Consider the following 17,485-nt stretch of genomic DNA (forward strand, 5'->3'; position numbering starts at 1 on the left):
TTACATTATGATAAACATTTATAAATGTATTGTTGTTGAAACTTGAATTCTAACAAAAACATTATTTAAATAGCTTAAAACTTAGGAAAATAATTTGTGCATTTAAAACGGTATTGGATATTAATAAAGTAAACCAGTTACTTTGCATCGACTGGCGTTAAATATATCTTATCTATCCCACACCAGTTTCTAAGTAGGTAGAAGGCATTGCCAACATAACTAAATACACTACGTAATCTAGGTCTCTTTGTTTCGCACCATAGCGAATTAGCTGAACCGTAATCCTGTTTGCAGAAATATCTAGATTTATGTGCCTAAGATTTAGAATATTCTAGAACATTTTACTAAGCTCTCTCTGCTAGCATTATAAAACACACGGTTGGCTAAATTTGGATTTTTAACGTCATTCGTATGGTTTCCGTTTCCGTCTATAGCAGTCACGGCGTGGTCCATCTACTTACATAATAAAAAACTATATTGAAATGGCTTTCATGACGTAGGTACTAGGTACATAGAGGCATACTATGCTGCCCTAGGTTTTAACGTACGCACGAAATGGCTATTACGTTCCCATCGTGACCGCGTATTTGGTTATTACAAAAATACGAACATCTGTTATGGAAGAAACTGCCAAAAAAACCACTATGGTATTGTACTCTTTATTGCAAGTCTAGTAAAGGTGTTTGGCTTGGCAGAGTACAATTTTTTTGGCTAGCGACACCAGTCTAATTTTTGCACGGCACGTCTCGGTTAACGCTATGAATGAGTCAGTAAATGTACTAAATAATGTAAGGACGGCATCGCTATGGTAAAACGAACGTTACGATGTTTGACCTTTAACCTTGAGGGTTGGCATATTTTTTATACATTGTAAATTTATTGTTAACAGGAACAAAATATTCTTTTTCAACCTATTGCAATAAATTTAAACACGGAAATGCAACATTAATGCATACGCATTGAATATAAAATATCATTTAAAATTATCGTTTTCCATATTAATATTCTCGATTACCTAGTCATTTCGTAAAACGAATCATAAAATTATCTATTCCCTAACAACGCAGGTGGCAAATAAAAACGGTCGTTTTTTACAAGTAACAGACGGATCCCTAATAAATAGACTTGTCCCCTCGCAGCCAAGAAATACTTGCAAGAATGCGTCGGTGTTCGGACACACACCGCGCTTCCGAAAGCACTTTCGCCTACGTTCGGAATCGTTCGGCAGTCTCCGCACCCCACAGCTGACTGGGCCAAGGTGCGAGCGAGAGGGCGATGCGCAACGCGGACACGCGCGACAGGGACCGCGCGCCGCGCAACTCGCACCGCCGCCATTTACTTCTTTTCAGTGCTCGGCTCCCGTCGTAGTGACAGTGTATTTCTTTTATCACTAAGCGCAGAGCTTATTCGTTTTAATTGTGAAATTCCTATATAAAATTGTATACAAATGTTTGGAAATGTGTAATTTGTGAATGTGCAATGGAGTTAAAGTTATACACGTGAAGGACAAGCCGTTCGTAACGGAGCATGGCTGGCTTCATCGCATCTGTTGTCAACATAAAATAACGTGGATTATGCAAGTTGGAGTAAAATGTGGACGAGTGTTAGGTGAATAACGTGTTTTTATTATGGTAAACGTGTCAAAGGATATAGTTATGTGTTAGTTACAAGTGTTCATTGGTTATTGTAAAATTCAGTTGATGTAGGTACCAACGGCGGACGATTGTATGGAGGCTCGTATGTAGTAAGTACATCTTAGTGTAAACGACAAATACAGTGGACGCGGTGTAATTAAATCATCTACAACGATCATATTGTCATATTTTATTACGTCTACGACCATAACGGACCGGGGTTTAAGTTTTCTAATGAAAAACAACCTATACACACGGATGAATAGTTATCACCCGACGATGTTGGTTTTATTTACAAATTACTAATAATATATAACATGATACCAACCGAACTACCATAGGTTACAAATTGAAAACCCTACACGTTTTAATAGAGGCAATTATAACAAATTTCGGGAAGTGTTCTAGTTCTGGCTTTACGGTGTGTTGATTACGGTTGAAAACCTTGATATCTAGGTCTAGGCGGGCAGCTATGAATTATTACAATAACATGCAACGTAGCTGTATCGAAACCGGAGCCTATTATAAAAAGTGATAGCACAGTTAAATACCTATTTATTTCAAAACAACGCATGAAATCACTCGTTAATATACACAATTTGGAAACAATCATGTTTATAGTTGTGTTTCGATACACACTAATCTTTAAGTTTTCATAATAGTATCCGAAACGAACATAAATAAACGTATTTGTTAAGTGTTCAGTGAATAACAACCATTGAGATGGTTATGCGGAGATAAAGATCATTATAGGTCGAACATAATGGACACACTGGCCATAATAGATGATGTAGCCGACACTTAGCATAGAATTTTCTATTGTTACAGTAAATAAGACTATGAGGGTTGTAATATAATGCAGTGGCTGCACAAAATATTAGCGCTGGCAATCATTTGCGCAGCTGTGAGGGCTCAGGAGTGTCCCTCCGCCTGCTCGTGCAACAGCACGCGCGTGGCGTGCGACGCCGCCGCCGCTCCGCAGGACCGCCTCGGCCGAGCGTACTTCGCGCCGCACGGAACCGCTCTCCAGGAGATCTCCTGGATCAACTCCAAGCTAAACACCCTAGAGATAGAAGTGTTTGCCGGACTCATTCACTTGGAATACATCGACTTGAGCAGAAACGAAATAAAAAGAACCGAACACGGCCTGTTCGCCAGACTGAGCAGACTCAAATACTTGAACCTGTCGCGAAACTTTATCGACGACATTCCCCGATCCACGTTCGCCGATTTAGAAAATCTAGAGGTGCTAGATGTGTCTCACAACCGGCTCCACGTTATACCATTCCAGGTCTTCGGGCCGATAGTTAAACTCCAATATTTGGATATATCGCATAATAAAATAGCTACTTTCTTAGATTACTATTTTAATCCTAATAGACAACTGAAAGCACTGTTCCTAAATAATAATAGCCTAGTCAAAATTACTTCTAATGCTCTAGTCAATCTAAAGGAATTAGAGACACTGGACATCTCTAGCAACAAACTAGAGTACATACCCAAGTCCTTATTCGATAACTTCGAACAATTGAGAGAGCTGAATCTGAGTTCCAACCCGTTCCAAAACATATCGAACGATGCTTTTAGAAATCTTAAAAACCTAAGGTGGTTAAGTATGGGCGGCAACAGGCTGAAAACATTGCCGCCGATGCTCTTTCAACATAACGAAAATCTTAAAACGATCTACCTCGATCACACTGAACTAGCAGTTATACAGAATACTAATTTGAAAGGCTTAAGTACTCTAGAGCAATTATACATAAGATATAACGAATTTTTACGTGAAATAGAAACATTTGTATTCCAAGACACACCAGGCATCACGCACTTGGATCTGAGTTCTAATGCACTACTGGCGTTACCACAATCTGTTAAATTATTGAACAATTTGCAAGAACTGAAGCTTGGCAACAACCCATGGGCGTGCGATTGTCGAATGGCATGGTTCGCCAGTTGGGCTGACAAGAAGAAAGATATCATCAAATCAGATCTGAGTTGCCCGCTCACGTACCCAAACGATATGTTACGGATATTGAACCACACTAACTGCAAGCCTCCTACGCTTGTGTCTAGCAGTCCTCTCACTCTGTATAGATTACAAGCTGACGCGTTACTGGAGTGCAGGTTTTCTGGAAATCCGATGCCGTCGCTGACATGGATCACTCCGACCAGGATGGTGTTTCACTGGAACCCGGAGCCTTTGATACCCGACATATTCCACAAGCACGGTCAAGCTCATGACCAGTATTACCGCCCCATAGACAATTCCAAATCGAGAGTGAGAGTGCTAGAAGATGGATCATTATTTATAGGAGATATACATAGAGAAGACTGTGGAACTTACTTATGTTTTGCAACGAACCCCTCGGCTAACCTAACTGCGGAGGTCGTCCTCAACATAGACCCCATGACTATGTTCGAAATAAAAATGTACAGTTTATTATGCGGAGCAATATGCGCCGCGGCATTCTTAGGACTTACACTATTGGTGCAAGCACTGCGATACATATTTTTCAGGTCAGTATTTTATATCATCATAATAATAAGTTTGTGTGAACTACGAGTGCATCATTCTAACGCGAGCCGCATTTTATTTTCAGATTCCGTCTTATGGAGACTTGTTGCAGCTGCTGCACGTGTGTGAGCCGCGACGCGCCGCGCTCTCGACAGATATTTAGTATGTTAGACAACATCGAACAATACAAGAGACAACAATTAGACAAGTTACGAGAAAATTACGCAGTTCAAGTAAGTTGTCTTACTAATGATGTACCTCATGTACGTGTCGTGTGGGACATGTACTTATACATTAATTTGTTTTCAGGTCCATCGTATCAAAGAGAACTGTACTCAACAAATGGATTGGATACAAAACAGTTACTCGACACAAGCAAGTCATTTACGGAACATTAGAGACATCGGTAGCAACCATTTGAGTGCCATGAGAGATCAGTATTATGATCAGGTATGTATCTACTAATTTATTGCTAATTTTTAATTACTGTATACGTTTTGGTACAGTCGTGAGCAATGATAGAATCAACTAATTTTTACAAAATTGATCGCACAGGTAAAGCGGGTTCGAGAATACTCCACCAGCCAGCTGAACTGGGTGCGAGAGAACTATGTGTTCCAAAGAAACAAAATTAGAAAGTTCAGTGCGCACCAGATCTTACGGCTGCGGGAGTCGTACAAATATCAACAGCAGACTCTCAACAAAGTGCTGGAGAATCTGCCAAGCCTGTACTTCGAGAACTGTCGCAGCGGCTCGTGCGGGCGGAGCGATTCAATGGCCTTCGACCCCGACGTCGAAGTCATCGACATGTACCTCAAGACGAAGATCGAGAAGCTCTCCAACTTGCCGAGCCCGATATTTGACGAGGAGAGCAAGGTGTCGGTGTACTACACGCCGACGGAGCGGTCAGTGAACTCCAGAAGGAACTCGCCGATTCCAGAGGGCATCCATATCAACATGATCGAGAAGGGCCCGCCGCGACTGATGGCCATGATCAAGCCGATGCAGACGTCGCCGCCGCCGACGGCCGCGTCGCTGACGCCGCCGGGCTCGCCGCCGCCCACCACGTCCAAGGCGGCGCTGGCGGGCGCGGGCGGCGCGCACTCGCGGCGCTCGCGGCGGCGCGCGGGCGAGGAGCCCAAGCCGTCCAGCGAGCCGCTGCTGGGGCGCGCGGCGCGGGCCGGCGTGCGCTACGAGCGCGGGCGGCGGCGCGTCACGCTGCCGGCCAGCGCCAGCGAGCCCGAGCTCGGCACGGGGCGCGCGTGCTGCTGGCCGTGGAGCTGGCGCAGCCCGAGTGCGCGCGCGGCGGGGCGGCGTGCGGCGCGCCGGCCTGCGCGCGCCCGCCCGCCTAGTACAGGCTGCTCACGCGCGTCTTCAAGATCTACGCCGTGTCGGGGCGGACGCTCGTGCACCAGCGCGTGCCCGATATACAACTCTGTGATTTAAGCGGCGCGTCGCCTTCCTACGTATGATAGTGTTCGCGCGATCGGAACATATCTTGCCGGATTGTCTCCAATGTCAATAATAATGTAAGGGTTAGCATAGTGAAGGGACCGTTCGGGATGGCTCGGGTGTCGCGCCGCCGCCGATGCCGCTTGTACTTCTAAGTAAGCTGTGATAGACTAGATTTGAATTTAGCGACAATTAATTTCGTACTGTCTCTAGTGGTAGGCGATAAGGAGTATACTGAAACGATCTGTTCTTAATCGTTCGTAGTAGTGAATCGAATGAACTGTTTAATTAAGCGTTCTGTGGGTATTAGAACTTGTAAATAACTTCTGTTGGTTTCAATCATTTTCCATTTTGATGTATTTTAGGGTAAACTCTTAGAGTTATGCATTTTATATCTGTTCAACTTAAAGTGAGGTATAAGAAAGTTGTTACTGTACTTGTTGTAATTGTTGCGCGGTCATTGTACATTGGTGTATCCTAGGCTCGGCAGGCGCCTGTTGATCTCAACTCCTCGACTGCATATCCATTTGTCATCCACATCCACGTCTAGTTGTAACGCGTAATACATTTTTATCTGTCTGTATAAACTAATGATATTTCTATATTTTGTAACTGTCGTACAGAATGTATAGAAATGAGTCTTGCAGTGATATGCCAAATAATACAATCCAGCAATGATTATATTATTATAACGTTTCTTAATATAAATATACAAACATTGTTGAAAATTTTCTAAATATATAAAACAAGAGTAAAACCGCTAATCATGGAGAATAAATTATTTTTCAATGTAACATTTGGTTTTATTTTTGTCACATATGTTTGATACTGTTTACCGAACTTTACTTGTAGGTGTATGAACCGATTGTTTCTCAGACAGATAACTTTATTATGAACGCATAGAACTTGCTTTTGCAACCAAAAATGATAAGTTTAACTTTAACTTATCAGTAAAATAATAATAATGAAAGTGACGCTTTCAAGAGCATTCAAAGTTATATGACATGATATAAATTAAGTGTGTAAAAAATATACGAGTAATTTCGTCATGTAGTTACTTTTTAGGTTGTAATTGTAGTGAGAGAATATAGGTCTGTACACAAAACTACACATCCTATAGCGACTTAGAAACGAAAAAAAAACAGTTTCAAAAGTCGACGAACCTCAAATTGCAATGAAGCATAAAACGAACGAATAATTGAAAAATAGTAGCCGTACAAATAAAACACTTAGTTTTAATATCAATGTTTATTTGACACGACAAATCTTCAGACGAAACGCAACCCTTGCACACAAACTTATCGCTATCAAAAACATGCAACAGACATGTTTTTTAATTAAAAGTATTAAATATTTATATTAGATTCAAATAAAAATAAAAACTATCTACTCGTAGGTATACTGCTATCGATTGCTAGAAAGTTATTAAGTAGAGAACGTTATTAATGTTTTGAAGTTATAGTAAGTACGAAGCTACTGTTCCTATTTCTCTATTTAAAGTATAAAATGCACTAGAAATGCTATTTGTCTTGTAGATTTCTCTCTCTTGTCGTGTCATAGCAATCAATAATGTTTACTCTATGCGCAGCTGTCGAACGGTATTACAACTAACCCGCGTAACTTCAGTAAAAACAACTAAATTATTCTACAATTGACAACCAAATTTAAGTAACCAAACTACATCTCACTATTTCAACAACATGAATCCTTACCCAATCAGAACGTCAGTGTTATTACGTATCTTGCAAAAGTATGGGGACGGTAATAATTGTACAATTATTGTTCTCACACTTCTTAACTGTTTTCCGAATTGTTATATGGACAAGAATTTTGATTATTGGAGATCTTTTTGTTAGATATCCAATACTGCTATGGGTCATGGTATTTACCACGTCCAATTATCATAAAAGAACGAATATACTTTATAACTTTACCATCACAAGACCAGTACAAGAGATTATTAATACTAAATGCGTAAACACGTTTTAACGATATTCACATAACTATCGTCTATTATCTTGAAATCTATGTCTATCTACTTATCTAGTCCTGTGCTTGCCTTAAATGTTTTCAATATAGTTACTGTAGGGGTGTTTCAGAAACACCTTTCGTAAGTTTAAAATAATGTATTAGAGTTCATATTTAAGTCCTGTATTCTTGATATAACGATATAAGCATATTGACGTGTAAGCTGACACCTAAGACGCGCCGACGTCTCGAGTTGCACGTCCGCTAAAAACTTATTAATCGCGATTTTGCTTTATTAAACTAAACTGGGTAGTGGGTAGGCAATTAATGCTATTCCAAAGATGTTTAACCCTATGTAATAGGAGTTTGTTCTGCATGTAATAAATATATTGATGTTTAGGTTTATTATTTGATTTGATAATATTGTAATGTCATCTAAAAATAAGAAAGATCCACAAAGCTATAAAAGCTTGATGGCCGACAATAATATAGCCGTATAGTTTAGGCTATACTAGTAGTGGATCAAGAGACTACACAAAGAAGAAGATTAAACAACAACACGAAGCTACCATCACTTAACGAAACAACTGCTATTTCAACAAGGAATGATTTCAGTTTTAAATATTCGACAAAAAGCGACAATACATATCCATTTTTCGTACAAACACTGTTCCAATAAATGACGAAATATTCTGCCTTGTCCGTAAGCAGTAACACCACCAATACAATTGGTGGACGTATACACCAGGCTTAAACAATTGAAACTAGTTCAAGTAACATCACTTACCTTAGCTGCAGTTCTATTCCACACGACGACTTTGTGTCCGGAGTTGAGCAGGTTCTTGACGATGCCGCTGCCCATGATGCCGAGCCCGAGGAAGCCGAACTTCATCTGGCTCGCCTTGATGTTCTTCTCCAGCAGAGTCTCCGATACATTCTCCAGGTCGAGAGGTGGAGTGTCCTGAGGAAGGACGAAGTTGTGGACTAAGTATTATGGTTTGGACAAGCTAATTTGTTTTAGCGCCGAATCCCGCATACTGTATGTATGTATTTTGCGGTATTTTGAGTCTACACAAACGTTTGCCCTATGCGGGTTTGAACCCGTGCAAAGTTATTCAGTGGTCATAGGGGTGGCAATATATACCACTTGTCCGTGCAGTTATGCGGAATTATGCGATTCTTTCTGTCCCTACAAGAAAGTATTTGTTCTAGAGACAGAGGTGGATAACATAAACAAAGGGTGGGGCCTATGTCCAACACTCGATATGAAGGCTAATGTTAATGAAAACAGATTGCATTAACTGAGAAATTTCAGATACCCGAAGGCCAGTGCAACAGATACGCATATATTATTCAGTTCCTTACAATAATTTAACTGATACTAATGACAAACGTTCAGTCATTGGTATGTTGCAAAGCAGGCGACGCTGATGAGGCAATAAGTACCTACCTAATTAGTAACACTTCGTAATTACCGTACTTACTTGCACACGTTTATAACAGAAATAAACATTAGGCAACATTGTTATTTTAGTATTTATTTAAATTGTTACATGCATTATACTTATACAATTAATTTAAAGGAGTTTCCATCTCGTACAATTGTCTGTAAAACAGACAAAGTTAGTGTACTCTAGCATCTAATTATAATCAACGCAGCATATAGCGTATACTAGCTTCGCAACCACTTATTAAAATACGTTGTTAGTAGTTCACTAAATTGCTGACTAAAGTTTGGGTAAACTGCATGGGCGCATGTGCACGCGAGGGAGCTTTTTTTACACCGTTTTTTGTTTCGACCCCTCTAGCATTCGAACTGTACCGAAAAAAATGATAAAATGTACATTTCTATAACCATCACGAGCATTATTTGAACGCTGCTGTACAAGTATTGATCTAAAGTCTGTTACTAGGCAATAACGTGATCAGTAAGATGGATAAACAGTGGAAAACAACCCGACGGCAAAGTAAGAATCAATATGTAATACAAATAAAAATAAAAACCATTTCACTTCCGTGAAAAACCTCTATCAACAACAATATTTTCCAATGAATATAGTTCGTACGATCCATTCAATTTTCACCTGTAAAATTGAGCTTGCAACGTTGACATTTGCATAACCCGGTAACTTTAAACGAATGGTCGGTGAAATTGGTAATCCGAACGGAGATGAAATCCCAACGTAAATACCTAGTATATAGCTATTGCTTTCAGCCCAGTTCCAGGTACATAAATCAATACAGCTGATATGGATCAGGGACGAGAGCTTAATTACGACGGGTCATGTCGACATGTAATAAATTAAAATACATATATTAAAAGTGCGACCATTATTCAACATTTCAAAACTCAAATTGAAATATTTTTAGGCTCAGGGTTATACCGCGGGAATAGAACTTAATATTTTACCTTAAAAGTGTATGATCTAAAATTCGCAACATTTGAAAATGAAGTATTCTAGATGTAAGGGCGTTGGTCAGGTGCATACATAAATCAATACTCGTCTTTGTCGGGCAGACGCAAAGCTGCTTAATTACACGTGTGTGAAGCTTTCCTGCATCTGATTGCATGGAGTTGATTCAATATTTAAGCAGAACATAATTAGGTACCAGATGTTATTTATATATTTCTGACAGTCGTTACGGATAGTCAAAAGCTAGAAAGTCTGACAGTATCACTCAGGGGTGTCGTGTTGCCCAGGGTTGAGGACCTTGAGGAGGTCATATAGACAATTGCCCCTTGTTAAGCACTGGTATTAGCTGAATCAGGTTGGGCTTGAAGCCGGCCCATAGTTGGGAAAAGGCAAGGATGATGACCATGGTGACAAAAAGTTACGAACTTTCAAATATAAAAGGATTGTTACCATCATGATTGTAAAATACCTTAGGAAAATACTTCGTAACTCATCTAAGAATAAAGATGAAAAGACGGAAAAGTAAAACAAAAAGCATATCTATTCTAGACATCTGAAATTGCATTGTTCGCGACTATGAATAGCGGAAGGTGACCTCTTAGTTAGCCCAGAGGCCGCATTTTAAATTGGAGTTTGTATGTTATATTTTGGTAGATTTATACTTTTTCTTATACGTAGCATTTATCGTAGCTGGGTTATGAATAGGTGTGTTGCACGGTACGCTTTCGAGCATTTAATTGTGTGTTAAACCGAAACACGTCTAACCGAAATGTCAATTAAATGCCGTATATTTTATCCAATTTTAATGAAATTTCGTAGTCAATTCAGTTACTTAGAATTATCTATTCATAAATCGTTTCTCGAACTGTATCGTGATTCATTTATCTGACACATTAAATGGGAATATCTGACGTGTAACGAGTCCCAAATTCGTAAGTAGGTGTAATCGAGCTTACATAAACAGTAGGAAGTGGCATTTCGCATGTCACCATTAGAAGCAAATATAAACCTTAGGTTTAGGATTTGACAGATTTGAAATGAGCCTAGTATTAATATTAGCCCTGATCTCAGTGTAGTCGGGATATAATCAAATGACATGTAAAACTGATGATATTATCCGGCTTATTTCTATCTGCCGTACATAAATAACATTACGTATTCCTAAAATTCTATATTTTTCAAATTGTGTTTCTTTATGCAATCAATCAGCCAGCAGTGGTTTAGCGAAACTGCTACAAGTACCAGATCAGTATTGGCACACTTTTTTCTACCAATATATACCAATTAAGTAGCAACGAATCTTGTATATTATTTTTCTTCTTCAAATACTATTGCGCTATTATTAATCTCTCAATCACTCTAAGGTTCTCTGTAAGAGAACCCAAGTCTGGGTTAAGCTCGCCTTTCCACATGAAATTTCCCAGAACATTTATTGTCCAAAATATGATATAAATAAATAAATCTAGAAAATGGTAAATTATATCAGAGTTCCACCAAACATACATTGTGAAGGGAATCTGCGGGCATCGTATGTGTTTACACAACAAACACGATGTTTGATATTATCATTTTCCTTATCTTTATGACAGGATCAGCTAAAACGTGCTCGCTCGCTGCCCACCGTGCCGCAGTACTTTAGAAATGTTACCCGGTATTGACATCGAAAGACATTTTTTTGGTCAAAAACGCATTTGTGAAGGCATCGATGAACCATGAAAAAAATTATTGTAATGTATAGGTTATTAATTTTTAGGTAGTTTTATTTTTTTATTCGGCATCAAGACTAGGCCTTTTGTATGCTCAAGTAGGTATATGTGAGTTTTGTTTGAATTTCTTACATAAAGTTACTATCATAGGGTGTACAGGTTTTAAACGAAAAAAGGGAGCTCCTAACTTCCCTGTCCGATTTAATAAGGCTTCGGAAACCCAACAATATTATGTCGGTTTACTGAAAAACTTTAATATTTGCCAAGAACCGAGGGTTACCTTCATATCAATTAGCAGAATTTGACATTAATTTGCAATATATGACACAGGTTGTAAGTATATTTTTATTAAATGAGGATGGTTACGGAAAAAAATCTTTCTCCTTTTAAAAACAATCCAAAACCATGTTAAGGTAAATGGCTTCTGACATCACTAGCCGACGACTACCCCCAATTGCTTTAGTACCTAAACAAAGCATTTGCGCGTGCGCCTTCGAAACGAAAACGACAGATGGCGTAGTCAATTAAGTTGACCAAAATTACAGCCTAAAACCACTGGTTACTATTATTATTAGCATTTAAAAAAGGGTGTATTAACGTGAGGAAAATAAAAAAACTGAGTTTCATGTTTAATGCAGGATTAAAGTTCATTATTTCGAGTTCCTAAATAAGTTTTCTCTGGTACATGGCTGTTTACACGGAATAAACGTAAAGTAAAACTAAACTTTATCAAAAATATATTACATTTGGGTTTACCTAGTTCACATTTGTTGTTACCTACATATTTTACCTTAAATCTGATTTTTTAACACTATAACACTTTAATAACATGTTTGTTATAGACTGGAAGGCCGAGTCCTCTATCCTCTCTCTTGTTTTGTCTGATAAAAAGAGACTTACCTGTCGGGCCGATCAAATAATCGAACAGCACTCCAGTCATAAAACTTCATAGAATGAAAAATAAGCTTTTTTTGGATCACTACTTGGCAGCCAACTAAAAGCCCACATAAGTGCTGTACTTATATTGTTATTATTTTTTACAAACTTATCTCGCTTAGTGAATGCAATATCTATGTCGCTGGTGTTATCAAAACATTTATACTAAACACACTAAGAGGCAGAACAAGAATTAGCGATTTAAACAACATTTATTGTCAAATCACACAAATGTTTAGCATTTAAGGGGATCAAACCCAAATCAATCATGCTATAATCATTAACACGATTAAACCATTGTTTGACAATTAACTCCCTTCTTTATTAATCTAATTGTGTGGTCTACAGCTGGATAGCGATGTTATTTGCCTCCAGAATTTTTCATCCTGTTGCACCTCACACCAATCCCAAGAGACCGATGTCATTTCACCATCGGCTTGTTGACCGCTTCCCACAACAACTACTAACAATATGAATACAAATACTCACAGGTGTCAGAATATTCGAAGGGCGGTTCAGCAAGCTGGACTTCTTGGAGAACGAGTGGTTGAGCATCGAGGGCTTCTCGTTCCCCACGTCGATGTCCGTGTAGGACCGGGACAGGCTGCTCTTGGTCTTCTTGCGAGGGGTGCCCTTGATCCCGGCCGACGACGACCGTTTAATAGGCTTCACCTTTGAAATGCCCAAACGTATCTATAAATATTGAGAATGGTCATTGTGTGGAATGGAAAACGCCGTGATACCATGCTTTTTCTACTTTATACTCCTGACCATGCAGGGAGTTAATCATGCATAATTGAAGTTCTGTGCTGTATACCTACCAGATATGTTTATCTTGGTTTATACTATTGTTGACAGGCAAGGAATAAAAGTAACCTACAAAATATACATATTACTCTGTTCATGCATTTTCTCGAATTAATCATTTATTTCAGAGTTGATGCCATGACATGTAATATAAGTTAGATGAAATTACATGCTAATAACTTTATGACAATTATGTAATACAGTAATATTTATTACTATATTAACAAGATACATAGTGAACCTATTGAGAAGTGTTTGTTGGCTAATGATTTTTGAATGACTTATTCCATCATGGAGTGAGTATAGGTGCACCATCTCGCTTCCACAATACACAACAGTCCTGCTTTAAGCGTCCATATTAAAGGACTGAATTCTTATGAAACAGTCTCTGTACCAATAACAGTTGTTTTGAGACAAAAACATGCAAAATGAGGACTAACTCGGATAATTTAACAAATATCTCTCCATTACAACTACTTACCTTATACTAATATGTCATAAGGTTTATTTTCATTTGACCATGCAGCAGGCAATCAAAATTTACTCAGTACATTCTTACCTTGGGAGTAGCACTCTTCTTCTTAGCGGCGGGCTCTGAGGGCGCGGCCTCTGCTTCTTCTGCCGCCTTCTCTTCTTGGCTGCTCTCTTCTTCCTCCAGAACATCCTTCAGCTTATCAAATTCTTCCTCAGCATTGAGCGCGTGGTCATCCAAGTCACCAAATTTCTGATAGTAGAATTTGTTAAGTATGCCTATTGTTTATTTTTAACTTTTTAAGGATTAGGAATCAGCGAAAATTAAAATAATGAATAAATGAGGCTGACGAGAATCTTTAACTCTTTATAATTAAATCATTAGAGTCAGCATAATTAAAACAAGCAACTTTCTCAAACCAGAAAATCTTTTTTTCTACACAAGCTTATAAGATGTCTCTAGCAGCAGTGCCAACCTCTGGATTAACAATGAACTCTTCAATCTGATTGACAGCCTCCTTGAAGGCGGCCGTCTTGCAGGACTTGATGAGCTGCTCCTTGTACTCCTGGTAGGGCTTGATATTGTTGTCTTCAATCCACGCGCTGTTGGCAATGACCATTAATTAATACTTTACACAACAATTTCATTGAAAATATTCCTTAACTAGGAACAGAATATGGGGGTTCTACAGGCCCGTTTAGACGATGCGAGAATAACCAATAAGTTGCAATACATTGTGCAGTCACGCAGCTTAGATTCCTCACGTGATAGATGATCACCAAAAATCTATTACAGCCTGCACGACATTTCGCGCATCGTCTAAATGGGGCCTTTTTTTTTGGTAAGGCGGGGGAATCGTCTAATACAAGATTTAAGTTAGGCTGTTGTATTATAATAGTGAGACATCACTCAATGCACTGTAGCAATAATGCAAGCGAAGACTCGCAAGTCTTTCTTCGACATCGAATCGTATGAATCGAATTTTGATACATAGATGTATAATTGACATTTTTTAAGAATTCAATCAAAATTATGGAAGGGGATTGTCCATGGAATAGGGACTGGAATGTGCGGACGTTGATTAGAAAATGATGCTAATAATCCAGAATATACTTTTGAAAAATGAAGAAAAACAAATCTAGTTTTTGACAGTCTATAATATTTGTAATACGGGCTGAACTAAAAAGCAAATATACAATATAAAACAACAAATTCTAATAAGTAAGACGAAGTACGTTTATTGCATTGACATTTTCCTAAACAATTACTCAAATAAAAACAGTCAAACATGTGAGACAATAGGAAGAGAGCATAAAAATCAGCACCTTGGCCCAATATCTGTTCTTTTTTTTAATAGTTTATAGAATTATTATTCAAATTAGAAAATACTAAATTAATGATTTTAAAGTTAAACATTTTACCTATGTATATTCAAATTCGAAGGATCCGCAATATGAGTTAGAGCAAAACTGAAATCAAATCGCAAAAACTGTCCCATATAAAAAAGCTTGTTAAAAGTTTTCAACCGATGCACACACGAACCGTACGGTGTCATCAAAAGTTAAAATTATTATTCAAAGTGTCAGCAATACGAAAATACACATACTCGTACAAAATTGGATATTACGATCATTTTCAGTGCAAATTAATTAAAACCGAACTTAATTTCAGGCCATGAGGGAAGCTGTATTGATATAACGTCCGATTCCCGGAACTAATAAAACTAGGTCAATTAAATGACGTTACATTTACAAGTACTAGAATTTCTAGGAAATAGCTAACAGAGCCCGGCGAGAAAGGGTTCGCATGCAGGCGTCCTAAGCGCTTACCATCTCACAGAACAAGCTTGTTGCAATTGCGAAAGAGAGACGGCACTTCACACCGTGCAGAGCGCTATCTTGCTCCCACAACTGGTAGTCTAACTTTAGGAGTTGGTACTAGGCACCCTGCATGGCAACCGTGTAGCGTTGTTTCTGATATACAATTACGAGCCCTAGCCCGATATTTAGGTCAATCTAACTTTGGCTGCAACATATTCAAACAAGGGTTGGTCTCGTATTGATTCAGTTATTTTGTTGCTAAAATAAACCCTCTCTGCGTATTGGATGATGCAACGTCTCTATTTTAATTCTAACAATATTATTTGAACCTACGTTTCTCATAGAGTATATTCTAAGAAGAGTAGTAGTATGATGTGATGAAAATCATCAAATGAAGTTATTAGTCCTACGTCATACCTAACTATATTAAAAAAGGAAAATTTTAAGAACGCAAATTATGTTTATCTGCCATGTAAACATTAATGAAAAGTACCCATCATCATTAAAATAAGACAGAGGCGATAGACCAGACATATCCATTTATACACTACACGAAAGACCAAAGACCATGTGGGCGTAACCGCGGGCAAGTCATTTGTACAATACCATATACCTATATACTATGATATTATAAAGAGTGCGAAAGCGATCCGAGGTCCTCGTGTGGTCTATTATCCCGAATGACGTGTTAAGGAACAACAAAACGAGATTGCCGGCAATTGTCGCGCGAATTCAAGGGGACCAACTAAGTGGGGAGTGCATAATGCTGCATCAAACATCGCTATAACAAGGAACCGTTGCTATGATAAAAATAATGACGATTATACAAAATTTGTGTCAGATATAAACTTTTAATAAATAAATTCGAAGTAGTTTCATTTATGAGTTTTATTAACATTGCGTTTACCAATTTATCTTTATTGTAAAAATGAACTGAGTGGGAACGTATTATTGAAAACTGGAAAATCTCCCCAAGATACAGATATCCAAGGTTTCAGATCCACATGGTTATGATTATGAAGTATTTACATTATCAAAAAGTTATTCTAATACCAATATAAAATCAGATTAAAAAAAGAAGGGGAGCTCAGTGCTGTAGAAACGCTTCCCGTTTGGTTTTAGTTTCATCAATGTTCAATGTATTGTAAGAGTGCAATAATAAATTCAATTGTAGGTAGCGTAAACAAGTATGTTTAACTTACCTACAATATCGAAGAGAAACTATTTGAACTCTCCGCTAGTAAACAAATATTTTTAACAAACAAATCATAATACTTTTTTCAACTTCAGCAGCACAAAGAAAATAGAAGAGAAACTAGAACTTTATAACTAAATCAAATTTATTGTATAAGCAAAATAAGTACAAAATGGAACGGGAATACAATTTAATTTTAAATTAGTTCTGGAATATTTTTTTTTCTCTTTACCATCGGGAGAAACTGTTTCTCGTTTTTATTAATTACAAAGTTCTTAATTATAAGGTTATAACTAAACAAGCGAAATACTTAAGAAGCAAGTCTTCTCCACAAGTTTCAAAGATCTGTCATTATTATCCGCCGCCCTTCTCATCCTACGGCTGACTATTACTAGGTCCAATCACTCAGGTCAAAACCAAAAAAATCTTGGGCACTGCCGTTCATCCCTTGCTTTTGCTTCCGTCCTTCTTCTGCTCGTCTCTGACGCGGCTTTCCACTACGTAAAATAAGACTGGTCAAGTGCTCCATTCGACTCCTTTTTAGAATCAACTCATCGTGTTGAATT

The 17,485-nt window shown here is 38.2% G+C and overlaps 1 protein-coding gene across 3 annotated transcripts in view; it reads right to left on the reverse strand.

The window, feature by feature from the left end:
• The window catches only part of LOC113502935 (putative oxidoreductase GLYR1 homolog), a 50,444-nt gene that overhangs the window by 29,476 nt on the left and 3,483 nt on the right, over positions 1 to 17,485 (reverse strand). For 2 of the 3 annotated variants that reach the window (XM_026884694.1, XM_026884692.1), the window contains exons 4-7: positions 14,380 to 14,506; positions 13,992 to 14,156; positions 13,115 to 13,318; positions 8,357 to 8,530 (exon numbers count right to left, since the gene is read on the reverse strand). In XM_026884694.1, coding sequence (XP_026740495.1) covers positions 8,357 to 8,530; positions 13,115 to 13,318; positions 13,992 to 14,156; positions 14,380 to 14,506 — 670 coding nt within the window. The remainder of the gene's footprint in view (positions 1 to 8,356; positions 8,531 to 13,114; positions 13,319 to 13,991; positions 14,157 to 14,379; positions 14,507 to 17,485) is intronic. The other variant, XM_026884695.1, reaches the window with a different exon arrangement.

Source organism: Trichoplusia ni, chromosome 18 (genome assembly GCF_003590095.1).
Source record: "Trichoplusia ni isolate ovarian cell line Hi5 chromosome 18, tn1, whole genome shotgun sequence".
NCBI lineage: Eukaryota > Metazoa > Arthropoda > Insecta > Lepidoptera > Noctuidae > Trichoplusia > Trichoplusia ni.